The sequence below is a fragment of the Dendropsophus ebraccatus genome, chromosome 5 (genome assembly GCF_027789765.1).
Source record: "Dendropsophus ebraccatus isolate aDenEbr1 chromosome 5, aDenEbr1.pat, whole genome shotgun sequence".
NCBI classification, from domain to species: domain Eukaryota; kingdom Metazoa; phylum Chordata; class Amphibia; order Anura; family Hylidae; genus Dendropsophus; species Dendropsophus ebraccatus.
The window spans coordinates 117,634,165-117,659,570 of record NC_091458.1 but is presented as its reverse complement, the minus strand read 5'-3'; the positions used below and the strand labels follow the sequence as shown (position 1 = coordinate 117,659,570).

The 25,406-nt window shown below is 39.4% G+C and overlaps 1 protein-coding gene across 1 annotated transcript in view; it reads left to right on the top strand.

The window, feature by feature from the left end:
* Positions 1 to 18,318, top strand: part of CBLB (Cbl proto-oncogene B) — a 118,660-nt gene extending 100,342 nt beyond the window's left edge. Inside the window, exons 13-17 of the mRNA XM_069971095.1 lie at positions 4,129 to 4,272; positions 6,285 to 6,367; positions 13,546 to 13,686; positions 16,077 to 16,166; positions 16,831 to 18,318. Of these exons, the coding sequence (XP_069827196.1) occupies positions 4,129 to 4,272; positions 6,285 to 6,367; positions 13,546 to 13,686; positions 16,077 to 16,166; positions 16,831 to 17,093 (721 nt within the window). The 3' untranslated portion in view covers positions 17,094 to 18,318. The remainder of the gene's footprint in view (positions 1 to 4,128; positions 4,273 to 6,284; positions 6,368 to 13,545; positions 13,687 to 16,076; positions 16,167 to 16,830) is intronic.
* The last annotated feature ends 7,088 nt before the right edge of the window (positions 18,319 to 25,406 follow it).

The following is a 25,406-nucleotide window of genomic DNA, read 5'->3' as shown; positions in this document are numbered from 1 at the left end:
AGACATATGGTAGAGTGGCGCTTTGCCCACCTCTTTCACCCGCCTGGCCTGACATTTTATCCTGCCGGTATTACTGCACCTCCTTCTTTACCTCTCAGATCTCCCTGCTGTCTGATGTTTTTTATTAATTTTTATTTGGTGTTTGTTGGAAGAAGGGTAGTCTTTTATATGACGAGTACATCCCAAACTCTATATTTTAACTGGAAAAGTTGGGGGTTATCTTATATGCTGGAAATATGGTATATGTTTCGGGCATAGCCCCAGCTGTGTGAGAAGCTCATAAGTATTGTAGTAAAGTTTCATGTTTGGGTCTGTTTATTGTCAGTAAAGGTAGCTCTATACGCATATCCAACATTCCCAGAAAATGTTTAACCCCATGACTGCTCTTGTCATACAGGCCCTGTCTTGTATCAACCATTTTTATAATAGTGTCTTTTTATTATATTTCAGGTCAAATTTAGTCTTGCATTCTTATCTAAAATGCATTGTTTGTAATTGTTTACTTTGCTTTGTTCCTCATTTTAGCATTTTGCAAATCATTGCAATTATATATATATATATATATATATATATATATATATATATATATATATATATATAAAATATCTGTCTGTACTCTTGGTAATTTCTTAATTCCTTTGTACCTACTGAAATTGGCTATACAAGCAAATCTGCAATGCGAAGTCCAGTTATGGTCTATTCTTCCATTGGCACAGCTCAAAAAATTGCTTTTTAAAATGTGATCGATATTAAATTCACTTAGATTATGAGCATCATTTTTTCCGGGTCCATGCTTGTAACCCAAGTGACTTTTAAACCAAAGCAAGTTTTTCCATAAGAAATAATTGATATGCAGACAATTGGTTCCACACCTCAAAAATAATGATTTTTTTATTCTGAATAACATGTAAAGCAAATGAAACAAACATTTAGAAACAGTCGAATATGTCATATTATAGGTTACTGTACAGTAATGGAAAGGATGGGAAACACAAGGGTGGACAGAGACTGCAGGGAGCATGAGCAGGGTATATGTGGGCACATAAATGCAGCACTCTGTATGGGGAGAGATGGGTTACAGCTATGGAGAGATTACCTCCTTAGTCCTGTCCCCTAATGCAAGCCCCAGCCTGAAGTGGATGTGCTATTATATGGAAGGTGAGAGAGACTTCCTGGGTCAGAGTACAGGGCTGTAGACCCCTCTATGCAGACCATGCCCGTCCCCCACTCCCCTCTTAAACCAAAGCAATGCTCTTAAACCAAGTTACAATTTAAAAAAAAAACTGTAAGCTCTTCTTGCAAACACTCTTAATCCAAGTTACTCTTAAACCAAGGTAACACTGTACTTGTTACTGACCAACACTGCTCTTAAAAACCTAGACAAAAGCTGACAACAGGGGCAAGTTGGCTAAATGATTGTATTTGCAAAAAATATTTTGTATTTACATAGTTAGGGGAATAATTAGGCAGACACACCCATTCATTAAAACATTCATACCCCTTGACTGTATAATCACACCCATCACCTTATATTTTCTCCCATTGTTAAAATTAAGTTCACACCCATCTGACTATTAACCGGATGGTCAGGCAAACTATAAACTCACATATTTTGGGAATGGAAGGGCATATCAACAAACTGTAACAGGGTGTGTAAACAGAATACCCTAAGCTATTTAAAAGTAGTAACATTGAATGGGGGGGGGGGGGGGGGCTACAGATCCTCCTTAATGCTTACCTGGCACAAAAGTCTTTTGAAAAATGTTCCAAATACTATTTTGTTACTATGCTCCCAGGAAAAACTACATTTTCCAGTTTTTGGGCTCACCTATAGTATTTCCGTCAGTCTTTAGTTTGGTCTTTTTTTTTTTTTTTAACAAAAACTAGGAGCTGGTTGAAAACACAGAAACTCTAAATCTTTCCATTATAATTTTGCCCCGTCAGCTCCACTCCTGGTTTAGGTTGAAAAAAAGACTGACCGAAGTACTATGTGTGAGCATAGCCTTTATGTTATTTGTGTTGAAGTACTTTTTCTTTAAAAGTGCATTCTACAATTTCATGACTTGTCTGTTAAATCCCTTCTTTGTGCCTGTGAAGAGAACACAGAGATGAAATGCACTCTTTCCATTAGTTTCTAAATTGGTGTTCCAGTAAGCCCATTTCTTGTGCAATCCATTCGATGCGTGTTAGCAGTAATATCTCATCATTCAGTAGAGAGATTCTGTCTTCATTGTGGTCAGTTAAGAGGAGTTCTATTTCTCTATCAGCCACACATACATAGCTGGATGTAGTACTGCCTATTATCTTTTTGCCTCTTAGTTGTAGTGTTTTGTTTGTATTCTATGTGTTAAAAAAAATATTTTTGCCATAGGTTCTGTTAAGGGGTAGTCTGGGCAAAATAAAAAAAAATGCTGGGCAGCAGGGCGTGCTGCAAACAAGTGCCACTCACTGATTTTGGTCCAGTACAGCCACCATTCCCAGTCCCCTGCTGGTTTCCTGGTGCCTGTGACATCATGGCCCATTCAGCCAATCAGCCACTGGCCCGACTCAGTGAGCAGTTCCTATGGGGCCATGACGACAGGAGTGGTAGCTGTGTTGGAGCGAGATGGGTGAATGGCACTTGTTTATTACATTTGCAGCACATAATAAAGTTTCCCAATTTTGAGCGGGTTTGAATCACAGTGCCATATCCAACTTACAGTTAGTAATCAGGGCAGGATTCAGATGCACTGGGATGATTCAGTCTTTCACAAGACAACTATTTTCTATTTATTTGGAAGTCTTCCACAATTGTGGTCGTAGGTTGTGGTTTGTGATCAGTCATAATCTTTTGTGGCAGAATTAATGTACAGACGTTTCTATAGAATGATTTCCCATAGCTTTTTATAGAATATAGTGTGTATTTGATTTATTTAAACCTATCCCTTGCCAATAGCCATCATTTATTCCTGCTCATCGCAACTAAGTTTAAATAGACCTTTTTTTCATGATCACTAATAACACCCCATGTTTTGCAACAACGGCCATTATTAGCTCCTACTTTTACATTGTGGGAACATAGCCTAAAGCTAGAAATGCTTGTTATCCAGAGGTTTGTGTGTTTGTGTGTGTGTGTGTGTGTGTGTGGAGTTATTCTAGTCCCCTATGAGCCTTGAAAAGTGTAAAATAAAAGTGTAATAAAAATATGTCCAGCATTACAAAATCAAATTGCCCCACCCAAAAAAAAGTCTTAAATAAATAACTACATTCCTGGTCTTGCATAATTTTTGGTCTCATCACCTTACTAAATAAAAAAATATATATATTTTTAAAATAAAGTTTTCACTGACATGCAGAGTTAATTAAAGGGAACCAATCACAACGAAAATGCACTTAATGATATGGAAACGTGCTGCTACATCCCCCAGCATGTTTTCAAAACATACCCCTGTACCCTCCCGTGCCCTCCTAGATTAGACTGTAATCTATCTTTTATAAAGTCCCTCGTTGTATGGTAATTCGGGGCAAGTAGTCATGTGGGCATATGTAGTCACGGTCCTGGGGGCATGTAGTCACCGTAATGGGCGACTACGAGTGCTGTAATCCCGCCCAGAGGGGCGTGATTGAAAGACTGCCCTCTGCTGACGTCATCTGGGGCCTGTGTTCCACGTATACCCACCTTAAATTACTCAAGTCACTTCACGTAAAACATGCAGGAGGTTACAGGGAGGCTTGGCAGGAACCTCTTTCTGCATTTCCTACAGCCCCAATATACATGTTTGAGTCAGGACCCCTGTAGCTATTTGATAGTGTAGGACACCTCAATATTTACTCTCTTAATTCACCTCTTTACATTCATACGTTTTCCTGAAATGTACCTTGCAGTGAATTTTTTTTACTAAAGTACAGTAAGTGACCATAAAGAAAGTGTATCCTCATCTACCAACTGCTTACATAGGGGATCAGGTATATTAAAGGATTGCTATAAATAATTCAGTGCAATAAAAGGTTTTGCTTCTATAAAATGTTACATTTTTAAAATACCTTTATATGGGTTAGTTTTTATTCATGACATTGACACTGTCAGGCTGAGGACTGGAGCTCAGCACTTACATGCAAAGATATTGAAATATTTTTCCATTCTTCTAGGTGTCCTTTATCATTACATTCCCTGTCAGATAAAGTGAGGCATTCTATAGAAGATGATGATGGGGAATACAAGATACCATCCTCTCACCCTGTATCCTCAAGACCATTGCCTCTCCATTGTCACAGTGTAAAACCCTTTTCTAGGTAAGAACATTTAAAGTGTCATTTTAAACAACTTTGCAGAAATCAATAGTACAAGTGATTATAAGAAACTCTGCAAAAGAGCTTCCTTCTGTACTGAAAAGGCTGTTTTCCCACCACTTCCCCTCACTTCCCATCTGTTGAAGAGAAGCAAAGTAAAGACTGTTTCCTGTGACCCATGGAAGCTGAGGGTCTGAGGGGGGTGAGTGAGCAGGGACAGGAGAGAACCTGCTTGTGTAGTTTGCCATATAGGAGCCAGCTGAGCACAACATTCTGCAATCTTACCTCACCAAGTTCCCAGACCAGCACTGAGCAGTCTGACATGTGAATCCAGCGTTTTTATCCCCCTTAACCCCCTCCCCTCTAAAGGTTATAATGGAGACAGCAAGCCCATCTTCACTTGCTTCTTAACAGATTGGAAGTGGGGGAGAGGGGGAACAGCCTTGTCAGTATAAAATGAAGCTCTTTTGCCTAATAAAACCTTATAATCGTTTGTACTATTGATTTCTGCAAAGTAGTTTGAAATGACTGTTACCCTATAAGAGTTTACTTTTATTTTATTTATTTATTATTTTTTTTTTTTTGGGGGGGGGGTGCTTTAGCTGTATAATAAATAGAGATGAGCGAACCTCGAGCATGCTCGAGTCCACCCGAACGTTCGGCATCTGATTAGCGGTGGCTGCTAAACTTGGATAAAGCCCTAAGGCTATGTGGAAAACATGGATATAGTTATTGGCTGCATCCACGTTTTCCAGACAACCTTAGAGCTTTATCCAAGTTCAGCAGCCACCGCTAATCAAATGCCGAATGTTCGGGTTCGGATGGACTCGAACCCGAACCCGGTTCGCTCATCTCTAATAATAAAGCCTTCTTTTTAAAATCTGCAGTCAGTTCTTCCTAAGTTGCTGCTTTATATCAGTTTTAAAATTTTCTTTACAGCTGGCACTAAGACATGAAAAATGGCAGGAAAATGATAGTGATCCCTATCAATCAATAATATCAGTGGTGGATCCTGTGTTATTTGCCTCCAGTTTTATAATTTAGCTGTTACTTTTCATTGTAATCCTATCTGTGATTATGATACAAAGATCACTGCTAACAAGTGATCTCTGTAGTTCAGGGAAGTATGTATTGATTGTGAGGCGCAATGGCCAATGTTAATTTTAAAAAGGCAAGATTTAAAAGGGTTATCCAGAATAAAAAAAAAGCATGTCTACTTTCTTGCAAAAATAGTGCCACTCTTGTCTCCAGGTTATGTGTCGTATTACAACTTAAAAGTGCTGCGGAATCTATTGGTGTTATATAAATAAAAATTATTATTTATTATTATTATTTAGCTCTATTCACTTCAATAGAACTGAGCTACAAAACCCCACCCAAACTGAGGACAGGAGAGGTGCTGTTTCTGGAAGAAAGCAGCCATGTTTTTCTAAGCATGGATAATCGTTTTATTAAAACTAAAATCTACTGAGCTGACATGCCCCTCTCCTGAATATTGACATCACTGCAGAACACTGAATGAATACTCATAAAAAGGGGTGTATTCATGCACTGGAGTGTACCACCAGTGCACCAAACTGCCTAGTTTGCATATTAGCGGGTAAGAAATGTTCCTTTCTCCGCATTCTGTATGCTATGAGAATATAACAGCAAGTTGGAGTCTTCAGCACATTCAGTTTGTAGCTGCATGCATGCTCTATTGATTGGGGGATGGGCATTTTTGGGGATATGGGGCTGCAGGGCTTCCTTTTAAATTTTTATTCAGTAGTTAATGCATCTTATATTGCCTTTGGGCAGTTAAAAGTATATATAATTCATTCATCCATAGATGTTATCTGGCCTCCCAGTACTTTGTGGGAACCGATCCTCGGTAGATTTTAATTGTAGTTATTCCATGTTTATTATTTTTCTGCTAAATGAAGCACAGAAGTCAATAGTTGGCTGTGTCTGTTTTGTCTCCTGATAATTGGTGACATTTACTGTTCTGATTAATTGATATTTAGTTGTTTTCTTAGGCTCTGTGAGAATGGGCAGTGTTTGACAAATGGCACGCACAACGACACATCTGAAATGAAAAAACTAAAGACTCCAGATCTTGGTAATTATATTTATTCCAATGTATCTGCTTGTCGTTTGAATTATTCCCGGTGTATTAAACAAATGATTTTAAAAAAATTATGCAACTTTTTTTTTTTGCTTATAATAATGCACACTGGCCACCATTATTCCTGCTGTGTCATCTGTTTCATCACAGCTCTGCTGCATTCATACATCTGGACTTTCAGATTGCAAACTGCATCCTCTCCCTTCCAGATCTGCTCTCAATGCCATGATGCATCAGCATCACATGGGCAGCTAAAGCCAGTACCATCTCTGCCTGCTGAGAGGACAGTGTAATAATCCTTATCTCCATATATCTCTAAATAAGCTAAGAGACTGTAAGTATACAGATAGGAAGGCTGATCTGTCATAAAATCTTTTATAACTGTGTGACATGAGCCATATAATCAGCATCAGATAACTCTTAATGGGAGTTCTGTCTCCCCCTGTGGAAAACTTATGTGGGACATTCCATGTAGCTTCATACAGGTGCCTGTGCTGTGTAAGATTGTGACTTCATTAAGACCGCAGAAACACATATTATTTCCAGGTGGTCACCATATGACCACATGAAGGAAAGGATTTCAGGGATTTTTAGATACAAATGAATGACTAAATGAGGTAATGCTGGCTGAATTAATTTGGCTGACTAGTTGCATAATGAGTAAAAAAAAAATGTGGGAGGGCTTCTTTAAAGTGTTTAGCTCCTGTATCCCATCTTTAGTGTTCTTTGCTGAAAGATTATTCTAAGGCCAGTTCACACTGAGCAAATTCAGTATAATTCCGCCTGCCTCAGTTTCAAACAGCGTGTCTATAGAAGGGCTCACGTGCCTTTGCTCTCCATCTCTCAAACAATTGACGTGTCAATTCCTTGAGCGGAGGGCGGCAGAGATGCGCGAGCCCTCCCATAGACACGATGTTTCCACCTAATTTGCTCAGTGTGAACTGGCCCTTACTGTGAAACCAACACAGACATCTTTCTAGAATATTTGTGAACATTTAGCTATGTACATTAGGGAACAAGCTTTGGAAATGTATTGTATTATTCGCTATCTGTAAGCATGATACATAATACATATTTTTTATCTGTAGCATTAGTAACATATATCAATGCATATTAAACTTTTCACAAATTTTAACAATATGGCTATGTGCTCTTTGAGGTAGCAACACCTTTTGCAGACTACTGCAGAAAGATAAACATAGAGTTCTTTGGCTTTTCTGCTTGTTTTTCTGTAGCCAAATGAAGCATCACCGCCTTTCCAAATTGCCTTTCAACCAGCTCAAAAATAAAAATTCCCATTTTGCTGTGAAGCGCTTGAGTTTCTGTTCTGTTCCCTGCTAACAAATGTTACTGTTAATTAGCATTTGCAACAACTTGGAAGATACTTTTGCCATTAATCCTAACCTTCCATGATGATCATATCCAGATAATTCAACAAAAACATCCAATTAACTAAATACGCAAACACAGATTGGAAAATAAAATATTTTTTTTTACTTGGCAAACAAAGCCTCATTTAAAGAAATAGATGCTGCCAAGTTTGACTTTATGGATTTGTGCTTCTCGAATATTAATTTACTAACACAAGTGCTGGTGTTGACTTTGAAGCTTTATGTTCATTCCCAAGGAAATATGATCATCTATTTCATTTACATATAAAACACACTTTATTGTATTGGATTTGTGGTTAAAGGGATTTTCCTATCTCAACTAACATAGTTAAACTTGTACAGTACGTCCAGGTAAAGAGAATCTGCAAGCTGTAAATCACATTCCAAAATGTTTGCAGTATTAGATGCTGTTAGGTCAAGGAGACACATGGTACCTTTCATATATCCAGCTGTTCTTCCACAATGTAGAGAAATGCTTTTCTTTGATACAAGGAGTCAAAGAACACTTTTCCAAGCTCCTGGTCTGCTGCAAGCTGGTATACTTCCTCTCCCGTTACCCCTGCCATTCCCCCTTCCTCCTCCCTTTCCCTTTACCCCTTCCCTCTCCTTCTCTCTCCCTATACTTTCCCCTCTCCTTCACCCTCCCTCCTCTTAGGGTGGTATTACACAGGCCGATGGGGGCCCGATAATACCTGTAAACGAGCAGCGATCTGCTAGATCGCCGCTCGTTTACTGGGTCTATTACACGGCCCGATAATCGTTAAACAAGGGCTGCAAGGACATTGTTACCGATGTCCTTGCAGCCCTTGCATAACTATATACATTACCCATCCACGTTCCAGGGCTGCTGCTGCGGTCTTCTTCTCCCCATGTCCCGCGCGCTGTAACGTCAGAGTGGCCTGTCAGCTGACAGGCCACTCTGACGTTACAGCGCGCGGGACCTGGGGAGAAGAAGACCGCAGCAGCAGCCCTGCAACATGGATGGGTAATGTATATCGTTAGTCGCCGCCTGCGCACCGCTATTACACGTAGCGGTACGCGGTCGGCGCCCGACAAAAATGGGTCAGAACCTATATCAACGATCAGCCGATGATCGTTGTCATCGGCTGATCGTTGTATTTATTACATGTAACGATAATCTGCCGAATCGGCCGATTATCGTTCCGTGTAATAGTGCCCTTAATTGACACCTGGAAGCTGAGTCCCAAGCAGGGTCAGGTATGGGAGGGGGGAGGGAGGAGATGTTACAGCTTGCTGCTTTTCAGGAGCTCAGGAAAGCTTTTTTGACTCTTCTTGCCGTATAATAAGAGCATTTTCTACTTTCTGGAATCATGGACATGTACATGAAAGGTAAGAGGTTTCTAACAGGCCCTACAAGTTTAACAATATTATTTGAGATGAGAATATTCCTTTAAGATATGTCGTGCTGATTGTGAGCGTACCAGTCACCATGCAGAGTAAGTTGGTGTCCTGGACTGGACTTGCTATAATAAGTCATCACTGAAGGACTTATTTTTTCATGGTCAGGCAGCACCAAAATTCCTCTTTGGTATTTAAAATGTAGTACTTTGCTAAACTGCTTTAGTAACTGAAGCTTCGTGCTTTCTTTTCCTGCCTTCTGTTGACTGCTGACTCTCAGATTTTCTTTGTGCTTATCACACCTGTACAATGTTTGGAAGTGTCACATCACTGGAAATATTAAATCCTTTACCAAGTTTCTCATTTCTGTGCTGGTATGTTCATAAAAATTATATCCTCCTTTTTGTAAGCCAGAAAAGCGGCAGCACAATATGATTAGATAACATTTCTCCAAGGACTTCTGACAGCTGAAAGTAGGACTTATTCTTTCTCTTCTTAAGTGCTTTATGTCTGTTTAATGCTTCAGTGTTGGAATTTGCTGACTGCATCGGTTTTAGCCTGATTTCCCAGTGCAGTGTGATCACTTATAAGACTGCTAACTATCATGGTTGGCCACCTAGGGAAGTATGTTTTCTGTAAGAGTACACTTACTGAAGATCTGTGGTGAATGTGCAGCTAAACTTGCATTTTAATATGGAAATATTGTTGTGTATACACCATGTATTTTGACCTCTGCTACATTGGGGGGGGGGGGGCTGTAAAATGTGCTGTGAGAGTCCACAACAGTAACTGAAATGCTGTACATGGGCCAGATGTTAAAAGATAAGTCCCATGAAATAAAAAAAAAAAGGCAGGGGGGTGGTTGGATATAATGAACAAAGTATATTTACCTGTCCCTGTACCTCCATTGCAGCGCTCCCTAGTGTCGCCATGTAATTTTTGCCCGTCATCCGGCTACATCACTCACCCGGCTCCCCCAGCTGCACTGACTGGCTGAGCGGGCAATCAATCAGCCGGGCTGTGACATTGAAGCTGAAAAAGCCAGGTATGAGACGTACCCGGATTCCAGCCAGAAATGACAGCCAGCGGCAATCAGCATTACCCGGGAGCAGCGCAACATAGGCACTAGGACTGGTAAGTATACCTTGTTTATTAAAGGGATTATCCAGCGAAACGAGAGGGGGAAAAAAGGCCATGTTTTGTAGCGCTGGATCACCCCTTTAAGTTCCCCCACACCCCTGCCGACCTGACTGTTTTGAATTTCAAGGGGGTTCTCTGATTTTTGTAAGCAAACCCTATTTGTTGTGCGAAAGAAGGTTCTTATTCTGATATTCTTAAGCAGTCTATTTCCTCACCATATTTCAAGATGTCAGTGAATAGGAATATTCATGTTTATATCCAGATCCTGAAAAGTGAAAGGACTTAGTTTGCATCATTTATGCCCAGTCTAGGCAATCCTCTGTGAGCTAAAAACAGCCTGTGCCCCAAGCTAGTACATTGTGCCTGCGCTGATGCAGGAGACTATGACCGGCAGAGAGATTTGTGTCACTCTTGTGTTTTTCTTCTACAGAGGATTGCCTGAGCTGGATACATTTGTATCAAATTCTCAGCTGTGAAAATTATTAGGTCTGTATTGGCTTTTCCCCTGCAGATGTGATGAAGAATATTTCTATTCACTAACAGCTAGCAGAAGTCTTGAAAATGGTGAGCAGTTGTTACAATACATATTTACAGCCGTGCATCTCATGCAGGGATACATTAGTCTAGAAAGGATCCAATAAAGTGATAACTAGTCAGCGCTGCTAATGCTTTCTGCAGGTCTCTACTGTGTCTGTCTCCTTTTCAGCAGTGAGCTGTATGCTCAAGAGATACAAATCGAGAGAAGTGAACTTCTTGGAATTTGAATGCAGAATTTACTTTTAATAAACCATGATCTGGCTGTTATCAAAGTAAGGCCTCATTCACATGATCGTACGAAGATCGCGGCATGGATCCCAAGTGCAGCCTCCCCGCCGCCTGGCAGCAGAAATGACATAATATGTGCTCCTGTCATTGCATCTGACAACTACTCCCCCACACCCCTGGTGCTGGCCGGCTTACATACTCTCACCAGAAGTTGCATGGACTACGCTGGTTCGTGCTAGCACCGGGAGAAGTAGGCAGCATAGTCCACGCCACTTTTGGTGAACATGTAAGCTGGAGGGGAGTAGCTGAGTAGTTGTTAGATGCGATAAAAGGAGCGCACATTATGATCTCCTGTCATCACTGCTGCCGGGCGGCGGGGGCATTCACACGGATTGTGTGAATGGCTGCATTCACTGGAATGGATCTTAAAATTGTCTGTTGTTCGGGACGTGTGAATGCAGCTTAAGGCCTTATTCACCTGGTCAGTGCTTTTTTTCTGGCTCGTATTTTTGTTCGCCTATCAACACTCGCAATCTGCTAAAAAATACGGATTATGCATCTGTAGTGCATCTGCAATCCATATTTTTTGCGGATTATTCGCTATACGTGTGTAAGAATGTTGGTAGTTCGTCTATTGCAGTTCAGCTTTTTTTTTTTTTTTTTTTTTCTTTTGCGGATGATACGGATGCCAAAAGGTTGCAATTTGTAAAAAAAAAAAATAGCAGATCCCATCGACTTCTGTTAGAAAATCCGCAAAAAAAAAAATACAGGTCCGCACTAGGTCTTGTCCTTTCTTTTCCGGATCAGATTACTGATCATGTGAATGGCCCAATTGAAATCAATGGGCAAAAAATCAAGTACATAATTGCAGACACAATTTACAGAATGTGTGACTAAGGCCTGACGATTAAAGACAAACACATTCTAATTGGTGCACTCAAACATAATATACAACTTGTTTATTTTATTGCATTGAAAAAACATCCACAGTGCAGGAAAAAAGAGCAAGTGAACATCTAAAGTTGATAAACTGTAGATTTCCCCTTCAGTAGCAATTGCCTCCATGAGAAATTTCTTGTAGCTGCAAAAATTTGAAGAAAGTTGGACTGTTCCTGACTGCAAATGTATTTCCATTCATAACCATCTCTGGGATGTCTTGCATACTCTGCATTCTTCAGGTCATGCCTAAGCATGTGGATAGTGTTAAGGTCACGACTCTGACTGTCCATTCCAAAACACAAATCATCTTTTTCTAACTGTTCATTAGTTGATTTGCTTTAATTCATCTCGTTGCATCATCCAAAGCCTCTTCACCTTGAGGTAATGGACAGCTGCCCATGCATTCCGTTTTAAATTAATTATTCATTCAATGATCACAAGTTGTCCAGGTCTAGAGGCAGCAAACCATGATTCTCCTTCCACTATGCTTTACAGGTAGACTGATGTCTTGATGTGCAACAGTCCAGGATGTTTTCCATTAGTAGACAAGGCCTTAATTAGAATAAGGGGTAACTTTAGTTATGTACACCCAGCATTTTTCAACTCCATTCATCTCTATAACACGTCTTGTGAAAGTTGTCTGCATCCAGGCATGTTGCACACTACACATTCTTTCTAGATAGAAACAGATTTGTCAGGAACCCGCCTTAAGGCTCTATTACACGAACCAATTATCACCCGTATTTGGCCAATTATAGGCCATTATGGCCGATAATCGCTTTGTGTAATAGAAGTCAACGATCACCCAACATGTAGAATGCCGGCTGACCGTTGTCTTTTAACGTCTTTCAACATGTTAAAAGACTAGCGAGGAGCATAGCAGCGATCTTCTGCCATCGCTCTGCGTAATAGGATTGGCAGCAGACCGCCACTATCTCCTATGGGCTCCCCGGATCTAAACATCGTCTGGGACCCCCCCACACACACACACACACACACACACAGCTCCTTGCGGCACGTGTAACTGCACAGCAGTGAACAAACTCTTTGGCCCACAAGTTCACTTTTTCTTACTGCACTGTAGATGTTTACTCAATTTTCCCAAATAGACCTAATAAAATACACAATGCACAATAATATGTGAGCATTACAAGTAAGTGTGTTGTTAGATTACTTTTTATTTGTCTATAGTTGTGACTTTGATAAGACCACATTTATATTAAAAATCAAAGCAAAAATTCAGGTGATTTCAATATTATTTGCTTTTTCTTTGCATTATTCCCCACAAGGACTGAACTGTATACCTCTTTTGAGACCTGCCTATAGGCCTCTTTTAATGTGTCTATAATTGACTGCTGTTTTTATATAAATTGCATGCATTTTTTAATACTCTTCGGGGAGACTTCCTGTTTAATAGCTGCATTTCTAGGCTTGGTAATTCCTTGTGCCCTTTAATTACTACCATGAAATAGTGTTCTCGATTTCTAACAGAATCAAAGGGCCATAAAGTGTAAAGCTGTAGTTGTGATTAATACTGCTAATGAAGCTAAAAGATGTATGAACTTTCCCCATATGCAGGTGATAATTCATTTGACAGTACCCCTCCTTCACAACCCCCGCCGCCACCCCCAGCACGTGCCTGCTTCTCAGAACATTCCAAATCCAATGCACCAGGAAGCAGACCGAACTCTGCCTCAGACTTGTTTCTTCTTCCTATGGGTAAGACTTTTAGTATAAGTAAATGTGAGAAGGGAAAAAAAAAACAGATAAAATAAAAAACCATTACCACTATTTTCCATTTGATGTACTTTATTGATTCCTTTCTGGAATGTCAGATACCATCATGCATTAAATTGAAAAACATTAAGATTTGCATTAAATCTCCACCACTTACAAGCACTTGCCACAAACCAGCACACTAAAGAGGTGCTTATTCTCCGCATTTGTGAATTTCTGATGGCCATTTAGGGAAAATAAGCAGAAAATTGATTTGTCTTTTGGTCACATAAACAACATAGGAAACCATTGAAGTGGCACAAATTAAAAACTGTTGGCAAAAGGGTTCAAATAGGATAGAATCAGAGCAAATTTGTTTACTTGGAAATAACTAGGAATTAAAAGAGTTAATCCTATATGGTCTAATGAATGTTAATGGCAGTCCTGCTGTAAATAAAAGCCGTCTGTCTGTTGTTTTATATGGCAGGAATCACAGCTCAAATGTAAAGTTGATGCACATACCATAATTTATTTAAGATTCAATAAAGTGGTATGATTTGAAATTCGTTGTGTTACTTAGCGGTACACCTTTCCTTGTAATGTGAGCCTGTAAAGGGTTAAGTCGATGCCTTGAGGAGGATTGTAATAGCATTACAATTATTTTGATATTTGGTAGAATAAACACGGTACTATGCCCCTGGCATGAATGTAGTCTAATAAGAAAGCTATTTCCTAGGAGATAATAGCCATCAGATGATTTCACTCTGTGAACATGATTCCTTTTAATACTGCATGTTCTACAAGGTCCAGATATTTATATCAAGTAGCTTGTTCCTTGTAGCACTGTAAAACGCTATTTAATCATCACCGGGGACTTGTGGGTTCGGAACTGGGATGTTGTTGGATCAGTTAGTGCTTTCCAACTTGTAACATATTTTATTTTTGTGATGTTTTCTTACTGCCGGACTGTGAAAAATACGTAAAGGGGTTTTCCAGAATTATTTGGTAGCAAGGAACGGGAGGGTAAATAAAAAACAAACATGTATATCCCTCCAGTCGCACTTGATTCCCGAAAGAACGTTCCCTGATGATATCCCCATACTCTGTACATGGGGGCACTGCAACCGATATCTGACCTCAGCTCTCAGCAAGTGTACTTGTCCTAATTTCTAACATCCCAATGGGTACACTGTGGCACTTAGCACTCCTAGGGCTGGAGCTGTAAAAAACAAGCTGTATGAGCAGAAGGACTGAACAAATGTAATATACAACTGTAATATAGTTGTCGCCTTTCACTGAGAGCAAACATTATATATATAAAGTAATGAGTAACTGAAAGACAATATATTACATATGTATACCGAATTCGTACACCTTCAGGCTATGTTCACACACCATTGAAATGACGAACATTTTTATTGGATGGCCATCATTTAAGGACAAATAACTGCAATTTAAAAAAACAGCCATTTGTATAATAAGGGCCATTGTTATAAAATAACCGCTCGTAGTTGTCCTTACATGACTGCCGTCCAATTAAATAAGGCCGTCATTTCAACGGTGTGTGAACATAGCCTAAATGTCACTGCTGCAGAGGAAATGCGACTTTACCTTTTATAGTGGTATTTACACAAAGGACTCTCATTACCATAGAACTAAGTATCTATTCATAAGGGTCTGACCACTGGCAACCCACACTGATATGAATGGAGCTGTGGTTGGACTGTTGCCCTATGTAATACTATGGGCTGGACAAAGATGGCAAAATACTCAGCTGGGATCTTCACCAATCAGACTCTTATAGCCCATCCTGCAGATAGGGAATGATAGTTGTTTATGGTAAAACCCCTTTAAATGAAAAGTCCAACCATGTAATACCTAGAAACCATGTAATACCTAGAAAAAACAGCTCTTAAAGAGCAGGATCAGCTCTGACTTTTTGAGGTGGGCCCCCCTATACCACTTTTTGTCTTAGTAATGTTTACTGCTAAACATCGATAATATTTTCCAGTGAAAATTCTATTCTAAGCATAGGCCATCAATATTTTATCGAGAGGATAGCCAGAAGCATTTGGCTTCATGCTCATACATACATACATACATACATACATACATACATACATACCTACTACATACATTTGGGTTATTGTAGCTCAGCTTCCATTGAAGTGAATAGGAGAATAACCGCACACAGGTGTGGGCTGCCAGCACCCGGCCTATCAGGTTTTCATTCTTTAACACTTTATTTAAGAAAAAAAAAAAGCAAAAATATTGATATTGAATAAAGAAAACATTCTCAGAAGATGCCTTCATAATTATTGCTTGTTTTAGTATGCCCAAATTGTTAAGGGCTTTTATTTACCTACTGTAGTTAATTTGACTATTTATTTTAGAAGCACCTTTACCCCCTACACGCAGAACAACAAATGATGTCAAGCTAAATCGACTTTCCCAAGAATACGATCAGCTGCCATCATGTTCAGGTAACGTGTACATGTAATATGTGCAGTCAAAATTTATAAAAAAAAAAAAAATGAATGTTGCATTTTTCCTATTAACAATATATTAAGCATAACCAGTTGCCTAGCCAATCACTGTAAAAAGTACTTTTAATATACAGTAGGTATACACATTTATAGGACTCTTAAGGGGTAATTAATCATCATTCTCTCTGGTGTTTTGTCCAAACCACATTATTTGCACAAAAAATTGTGCTTTTTCCCCAGCATATGCTCGCTTTCCTGGTGAGCAGGCATGGCGAAGAGACGTGGCCCCCTCCCACGCCTAATTTATCATGATTTATGCCTGCTAGCTGTTGGTTTGGGTTCACCCACAGATCACAATTAAGGGATTTCTCAAAGTAATCAAGTGCTTCAACCCACATATTTTCAACAATTGATCCCTTAGCTTTTTTGGCTATGTTCACACAACATCTTTTTCTGCAAAATAACGGCCATTTTTTTTAAAAAATAACGGCCATTCTTTCCCAATGACTGATGTCAATAACGATCATGAACATAATCGACAGCCGTCATTATCAAACAACGGGCGTTATTTTGCCCCAAAATGACGTTATGTGAACATAGCCTCTGGCTGCACGTTTCTAAACTTGTGTTTAATGAATACATTTTATTTCTGTTATTACAGATTGTCCGCAGGTACCAGCCAGACCACCAAAACCACTTCCCCGCAGAACTGCACCTGAGATTCACCACAGGAGACCATACAGCGCTGATTGTTCAATAGAGAATGTAGATGCAAAAATAGCCAAATTAATGGGCGAGGGCTATTCATTTGAAGAAGTTAAACGGGCCTTGGAAATCGCCCAGAATAATGTAGACGTGGCCCGCAGCATACTTAGAGAATTTGCATGCTGTCCTCCACCGGTTTGCCCACGATTGAACCTATAACAAAATGACATAGCTTTAAGACTTCAGTCTCGGAGCAAAGTTGAAGAATGGATTTCATTTATCAACTTAATTGAAGCCTATCATTCCAGCATTTTTCCTGCCTTCAAAACATATGGCTATGCTAACAGGCCTGGATCCAAGCTTACTTGGTTATATGTCAAAATTAAAGAATGGGGGGAAAAAATAAATGTTTATTTGGAAAATATGGTATATACTGTTCATGCATATAGGGAAAACTTATTTCGTTCTCCGAAATCTGTGAATTATTTTCTCTCTTGTTCAGAGCTGGTATTTTTTTTTTTTTTTTTTTATGATTATTATTTTTCTAGTTTTTTTGCTTTATGTTTTTAAATAATGAATAATTTGTGTTGTAGACATTTAGCAGCACTTTCTGACCTCATTGCATTCTGGAAAATGCTTTTCATTCTCTTTTATTGTATTTTCTTTTTGTACAACATTTTAATTTATCCAAAAATACTGCAAAAAAGTGGCCTTTACTACTGACATACTGAGTTATTTTGTATTAGGCTAAATTGCATTTGAATGTGTAATGAATATAATTTTGTGGAACAAATGCCTTTACAGATGTATTTTGATATCATTGTATAGCAAAGCCGAATTACTTTGGATATGGCAACTTTTAATCTTCTGTGACCTTAGAAGAAAAAGAAAATGCGTACAAGCAAAGGCTTACAATAAAAATCAGGATCATCTTTTGGTACACTGGTGCTTGTAGAATATAGGCATTCAGTGTACCAATTTAAATAGCTTAGTATCATCTTTTTGCCTGGGTATTGGTGCTGAATGGTGCATTATGAGAACCAATCAACTACAATATGTAAATCTTTTTTTTTTTTTTAGGATTTACAATGTAACCGTGCCATTTTACAGTTCTTCAAGCAAATGTTATGTTTGAGAGTAAGATGAATACATGAATTTTGTGACCTTTCTAGCATCAAAACTGAACTTTATGGCAATCATACCAATGCATTGGCTGCAAGAAACGGATTTAATGTAACACCCTTCAAATGGTACTGTTCTGCCATTTACTATGTATTTGCTTGATTTCTACAGGCTCATTCTTTTCATATTTTGTGATGCTGCTTCTGTAAACCTGGTTTGACATTTGAAATCAATGTTCGCATTACTGGTGTTTCTAAAGTGTTTTATAAGCCATACTACTTGAACAGGTCAATCGAATGCAATAAAGCACCATTGTAAAGTCCACATGCAAATACTGACTCATTAATTTTATATCATTCACTTTGGCACTTTTTTATAATGGTTAACTTTGCGAATGTGATAAATAGAATGGTCACTGTCTTCATACAATCAAATATGTTGATTATTAGTATTTTGTACACTTGTAAATGTTGGCTGTTCAACAGTAACAATGGTATGCTAATGGATGGAATTTTCTGTATCTAATGTTCATATACATGAATGGGTATTATCTGTCTAATTTAGCATCAATGTGTCCTACACTCACTTCTTGGTTTGGTGAGGAGGTCTGCATGGGGAGTAATGGTGCATTTACACACAGAGATTTATCTGACAGATTTTTGAAGCCAAAGCCAGGAACAGAGTATAAACAGAGAACAGGTCATAAAGGAAAGACCTGAGATTTTTCCTCTTTTCAAATCCATTCTCTGCTTTGGCTTCAAAAATCTGTCGGATAAATCTCTCTCTGTAAAGGCATCCTAAGGGTATGTGCACACTGAGGAATAGGCGAGGAATCAGAGTAATCTGCTCTTCCGCTCAAATTCCTCCCGTAAAATATGAACAGAGCAATGTCCCATTGTGTTTAATTGAATTTCCGCTCTGTTCTTCACACTGCAGAATTTGCTGCCACAAATCCACCTTCCACCCGAAGAATTGATGTGTCAATTCTTTGGGCGGATTCTGTTACAGGAATCCTATAGAAGTCAATAGGGACTTGAATTACGCTTGTATTCAGCTCAAATTCTGCTTATATTCTGACAGAAAAACTCTTCAATTCCTCGCTGAATACTTGCCTATTCCTCAGTGTGAACATACTAGATGCAGCGATGCAGAGCTGATTCAGCTCACTGTGATCACAGACACCTCCTGGGACAATCCATAAGCCCTGGAGCCGAGTATGATCTAAGAGGGAGAGACAGAAGCTGTAAAGGTGTGTTCACAAGCTCCTGTGGTCTTGACCACTGCTCACAGAACAGAGGGTGGTGATTGGTAACTTAGGCAATGAGCTGTCAACTATAGGGTAAGAGGATAGGGCACTGCTAAAATTTTGCTAATAAAAGCTAACACCAAAAATGTGTTTAGATAATACCCCTATATTTAACATCATATTCCGAACCTGCCAAAGTTCGGGTTCGTATGAACCAGAATGCTCAGCATTAGATTCCCGCTGTCTGCCCGCTCCGTGGAGAGGGTTGATACAGCGGGAGGACCGCCTGGAAAACTGGGATACAGCCTATGGTTATGGCTGTATCCCAGTTTTCCAGGCGGTCCTCCCGCTGTACCCACCCTCTCCACGGAGCGGGCAGACAGCAGGAATCATTTTCGAGAGTTCGGGTTCGTACGAACCCGAACCGAAGCAGGTTCGGACCATCCCTATCCAACAGCATCCAGTTGTAGTGTCCAAACTAAATTTTTTGTGTAACGTGTACAGAACAAACGTCTTTTTCATGCCCTATTGGTTACTAGGAAGGCCATCCTAAATCGACATAACATGGATTTGTGAAGCTGTTAGGGTCTGTTTACATCCTATTTCGGTATCCTGTTGAAAGGTCTGCTTTTATTTATTTTATTTTTTTTCCAAACAGATCCTCTTATAGACCTATTGGTTTTCAATGGTCTGTCAATTTGACAGGTACAGTATCTGTCAGGATCAATTTTTTAAAAGATGCAAACTAATACAAATGGATCTGTCAAAAAGGACAATTGATCTTAAAAAAGCTTGCTTTCACTTACTGTAAACAATAAATAAAATTACAATTCCTTGAAATATATACATATATACACACACATTATTTATATATATATATATATATATATATATAAATGATGTTTCAGCATGATGCAAAAACATGATGTGACCCTAGCCTTGGAATGGCATATTTTTTATGTATTGAGTTGAGACGTGAGAGATGTACCTAATAAACTGCTCTTTCCCTATCCCTGACTTGCAGCATTGTGTGCACAGACTGGCTGCAGTCTATCAGCACAAGCTCAGTACATGTCAAGATGATATCCCTTACAGCAAGGACAAAATAATTGTAAACGACAAGAAACTGAGCTTCCAGCCAGAAGAAAGTTATCACTAGATAACTGATAAGCTATAGTAAAGCAATGGAGTCTCAGCGAATGTTGCTGCGTATGGCAGAATCTTACTAAGGGCATTGATGCGTGCCCACTATAAAACTCCCCAAACAAGATTCAAGAGAACATTACACTTACTAACCAGCTGTATTTGTTAGCGGCAGGTGAGGGTTTTTCCTTAAGCATGCAACTCTCAATGGATCAGCTTTTCTTTAAACACACTATTCACTCATGATTTGCCAAAAGTCATGGGAAAACAAGCTGTCCTTTATGATGCACCACGGAAATAAGAATTTTAGAGGCTTTGCAGAAGCAACACACAGTGCCCTTTAAAGTGTGCCTGTCAGAACGTCTGCTGACCTGACCAATTCCTCTCTGCAGCTGGGGGTTTGGGTATCCATGGACGCGAACACCCCAAAACTGCAATGAACATGACCCCTTTTGGATCAGGATGGGGGACATGCCCATTATATACTTGGCATGTGCGTATCCATGTATACTCAAACTTCTGGCTGCAGAGAAGAATTCACCACCCATCGGGTCATTGAGCTTAAATAAATCTACACCATTTAAAACTTCTTAATTTGTGTTGGCATTTCGGTAATTGCTGTTCATAATTATAGTTGCAAGCTAGTGGAGCCTCTGTGAAGTTAAAGGCGAAGACTGGTGAAAATTTTTATTAAAGTATTGTATTACGGGCTGAGGATGATGGCAGAGGGATGCTCAATGTCCCTCAGTGTCCCCCTGCCATCATCCTCTCCAGCAGCCACAGCCCGCACAGCTCTGAGAGTCGGGTCGTGGCATCACCATGTTATCCAGGAAGTGAAGCCTTGATGCAGTAGTAATTGCAGGGAAAATTGGTATATATTGGTGATTTGTATAACTTTTGGGGGCAATACAATACTTTGATAAAAACTTTCACTGGACTTCTCCTTTAAAGGTAACCAGTCACAACAAAAATCGCTATAACACTTACATGACCCAGCACATTTCCTAGACATTTTAGAAGCCCACATCCCTGCCTGTACATTAATAAAGTCCTGGGCTGTATGCTCACCATCAACTAGTGACAGTCCCCTGGGCATTCCAGCACTGTAATCATTCCCCTCTAGACACGATAGAAAGCGTTGTCATCTCATTACATTAAACAGAGGCGGCCTTTGCATAAGCGAGGGGCGGGCATGTACTAGACATACGCAGTACAGTAGCCTCCTAGTCTGTACGTTTTCTCAAAACACCGGGCAGTGATGCGGGCTTCAGAAATATGTTTAGGAAGTGTAATAGTGATTTTTGTTGTAATTGGTTCCCTTTAACCCTTTGAGGACCAAGCCCAAAATGACCCAGTGGACCGCACCAATTTTCATTTTTGCGCTTAAATTTTTTCCTCATTCGCTTCTAAGAGCTCTAGCACTTTCATTTTTCTATCTACTGGGCCATGTAAGGGCTTGTTTTTTCAGAAATAGGTGTACTTTGTAATGGTGTCTTTCATTCTACCATAACATGTATGACAGAACCCCCAAAATATTATTTACGAAAATATAAATTGGTGAAATTTGAAAAAAGAGTGCAATATGGTAACTTTTGGGGGGTTCTTGTGTCTACCTGGTACGTCATGGTGCCGCGGGGGGTGTTCAGAGCGGGGTCCCGCCGGGACTCTGCTCTGAACGGCACCGATCCCGGCTGCAATCTGCAGCCGGGCAGTGCCTCTATTAGCCGGCGCGGGTCCCGTTGCTGCGCCGGCTAATTAAGCACTTCAATGCAGCTGTCAAACCTGACAGCTGCATTGAAGTGCTTTGTATTGCACATCCCTGGTGTCTAGTGGCACGGATCTCCCCCCGCGATGTGATCGTGGGGGAGAGATCCGTTCTTCTGGCCGGGCCGGGCCTCATCGTCGGACGCTGATCCCGGCTCGGCAATAGATTGCTATGGCCTGCAGCAGGCCATAGCAATCTATCACCAATATGATGAATCTTTGCTGTTTATATACAAGTCCCCCAGGGGGGCTTCTAGTTTATGTAAAAATAAAATTAAAAAAGTGTTTTTATTAATAAAAAAATCCCCTCCCCTAATAAAAGTCCAAAGCACCCCCCTTTTCCCATTTTATAAATATAAATTATTAAATAAACAAATAAATAAACATGTTTGGTATCGCCGCGCGCGTAATCGCCCGAACTATTAATTAATCACATTACTGATTGCGCAATTTTGGTCTCTTCAAATCCAATAAAAATGTAATAAAAAGTAATCAAAAAGTCGTATATGCGCAATCAAGGTACCGATAGAAAGAACACATCATGGCGCAAAAAATTACACCTGACACAGCCCCATAGACCAAAGGATAAAAGCGCTATAAGCCTGGGAATAGAGCAATTTTAAGGAACGTGTGTTTGTTAACAATGGTTTGAATTTTTTAAAAGCCATCACATAATATAAAAGTTATACATGTTATATATCGTTGTAATCGTAACGACTTGAGGAACATGCATAACAAGTCAGTTTTACCATAGGGCGAACGGCGTAAATGCAAAACTCCCCGAAATCAAAACTAATTTGTTTTTGTTTTTTCAATTTGACAGCGCAAATGATTTTTTTCCGGTTTCGCTGCAAATTTTATGGAACAATAATGCCTGTCATTGCAAAGTACAATTGGTTTCGCAAAAAATAAGCACTCAAATAAGTCTCTAGGTGAAAAAATGCTAGCGCTATGGACTTTTAAACATAAAATGGAAAAAGCAAAAGTGCAAAAACGAAAATTGGCTTTGACCTTAAGGGGTTAAACGGATTTTCTAATGTTTATTTTACTTTTTTGTAATGAAATCCTTTTTTTTTTTTTTTTTTTTTTTTTTTTTTTTTGCAATTTTAACAATTTTGAATAAAATGGCCCTATTGTGTCTCCTATAACAGTTTTAGTTTTTCACCTTTGGGGCTATATGGGGTGTCATTTTTGGCCATGATCTCTACTTTTTATTAATACCATATATGTGTAGCTCAGACGTTTTTCTTACTTTTTATTATTTTTTTTTATTATATATTTAATGTTAACAAAAAATATTTGTAATCCTGGCGCTTTTTCCCCTCTTTTTGTTTACGCTGTTCACCGTATGGAAGGAGGATTGTTATATTTTAATCGGAAAATTACGCATGCTGCGGTATATAATATGTTTACTTTTATATGTTTTATTTATACAATGGGATAGGGGGATGATTTTAATTTTTATTGGGGGAGGGGCTTTGGGGTATTTTTAAAAACATTTTAACTTTTTTTCTTTTTTTTTCACATTTTAAGTCCCCTTGGGGGATTTTCACATGCAATCAATAGATTACATACACTGATCATTGCTATACCATAGGCATAGCATTGATCAGTGTAATAGGCGCTCTGCTCATTGAGCCTGCCTGTGGCAGACTCAATGAGCACAGCGCCTATCGGACCGCACAGAGCAAGGCAAGAGACCTCCGGCGGTCTGACACAGCAGTCGGGACCCCCACAGTTACCCTGCGGGGGTCCCGATCCGTAAGTGACAGGCGCTGCTCCTGTCACTTACACTTAAACATTGCGATCACTGCAGCCTGTCATTAACGGTGAGGGCCCAGCTACTCAATGCAGCCGCCCCCCACCTGCTATGAAGCGCGCTTTATAACCCAGGACGACAGGCGGCCAGGCCGTAAAAGTACGTCCTAGGTTGTCTAGGGGTTAAGGTATAGGTAGACTTTAGTGCACCATTTTTGTGTTCACATAATTAACCTGTCTAGATTAGATGAATAACTTTATAGATCCATTGGTTTACTTATTTTGCTCTATTCCTCTGTCATGCAGCCTCAGAGAATGTGGCATACAAACAAAAACATGACATAGCAGTTTATGGTGATACTTTATCACTGAACCCAAAGGGGGGCATACTAATATACTAATACAAAATATAGAAGCTATTCCTTCAAAGCCAGGAGCGTTGTCAGGGGTAGTGTATGAACATTTTAGTCTTAGTAGGAATTGCCACCAAACTTTAGATGAATTAGCTTCTAGGCTTCTGGCATTCCTGCAGTCATGACTTGGCCTTCTTTCTCAAAGCTTGGGCAGCAAATCTCATAATCCCTACTGCATTGTTTTCTAAACATTAAACAACAACATTAAATTCTAAGAGCTAAAAAAAAATAGGATTAAGGGCAAAATAGAAGTAAAAGAAAAACTATTTCAAAATAGCATATTTCAGCATTGTACAGATGAGTGCCCAATAAAATGTCAGCCTTCAAATGAATAACTTTTTTTTCTGTTTTGGACAAGACAATATGGGAAGTGAATTTCAATGGATATTGCCTGAAGACATTATTTACCACCACATAGAGAGTAATAAAGGCTTAAATCTGACCAGTCACAAGCTGAAGTCACCAGATGGTACAAATCTACTTATTGCAGTTGTAACATGTACAAACTAGCAAGCACAATGAAAGATGCTGATTTGAATTGATTTGTTCCTCTAGTAACTCTAATGAAGGTCTTTGGAGGTAACCACTAAACTGTTATTATATCTTAAAGGGGTATCACCTGCAATCTATGATCAGAACATAACCTGTGTAAAACACGTTTTTATTCAAAACATATTGTTAAAGAATTGTCTAATTTATTTTTTCCCGTGTGTTATCTGTAAAAAAAATATCTTTATATTTTTCTGTTTTCAGTTTGTCCACTAAGGCTAATAATAAGCCTAAGAATGACAGTTCCTGTTCTGTAGAGACCACTTTTCAGCATTATCATCATCCTCATCATCATATGCAAGATTACAATTAAAACAAAGCCAATAGTTAAATACCATAGGATTCACCACTCAAAATTAGTGAATTTGAAGGGAATCTGTCAGATGGTCTCATCTAGTGTATCTAAGGGTATATAGGACCCACCAGTGGAGCTGATCATGAAGGGCCCACTAATAACCAGTTAGAAGCGACATGTTCTCCAGGTGGTCCTTAAGCTGCCTCCACCTTCTCCACAGAGCGGGATTCAAAAGTCAACGC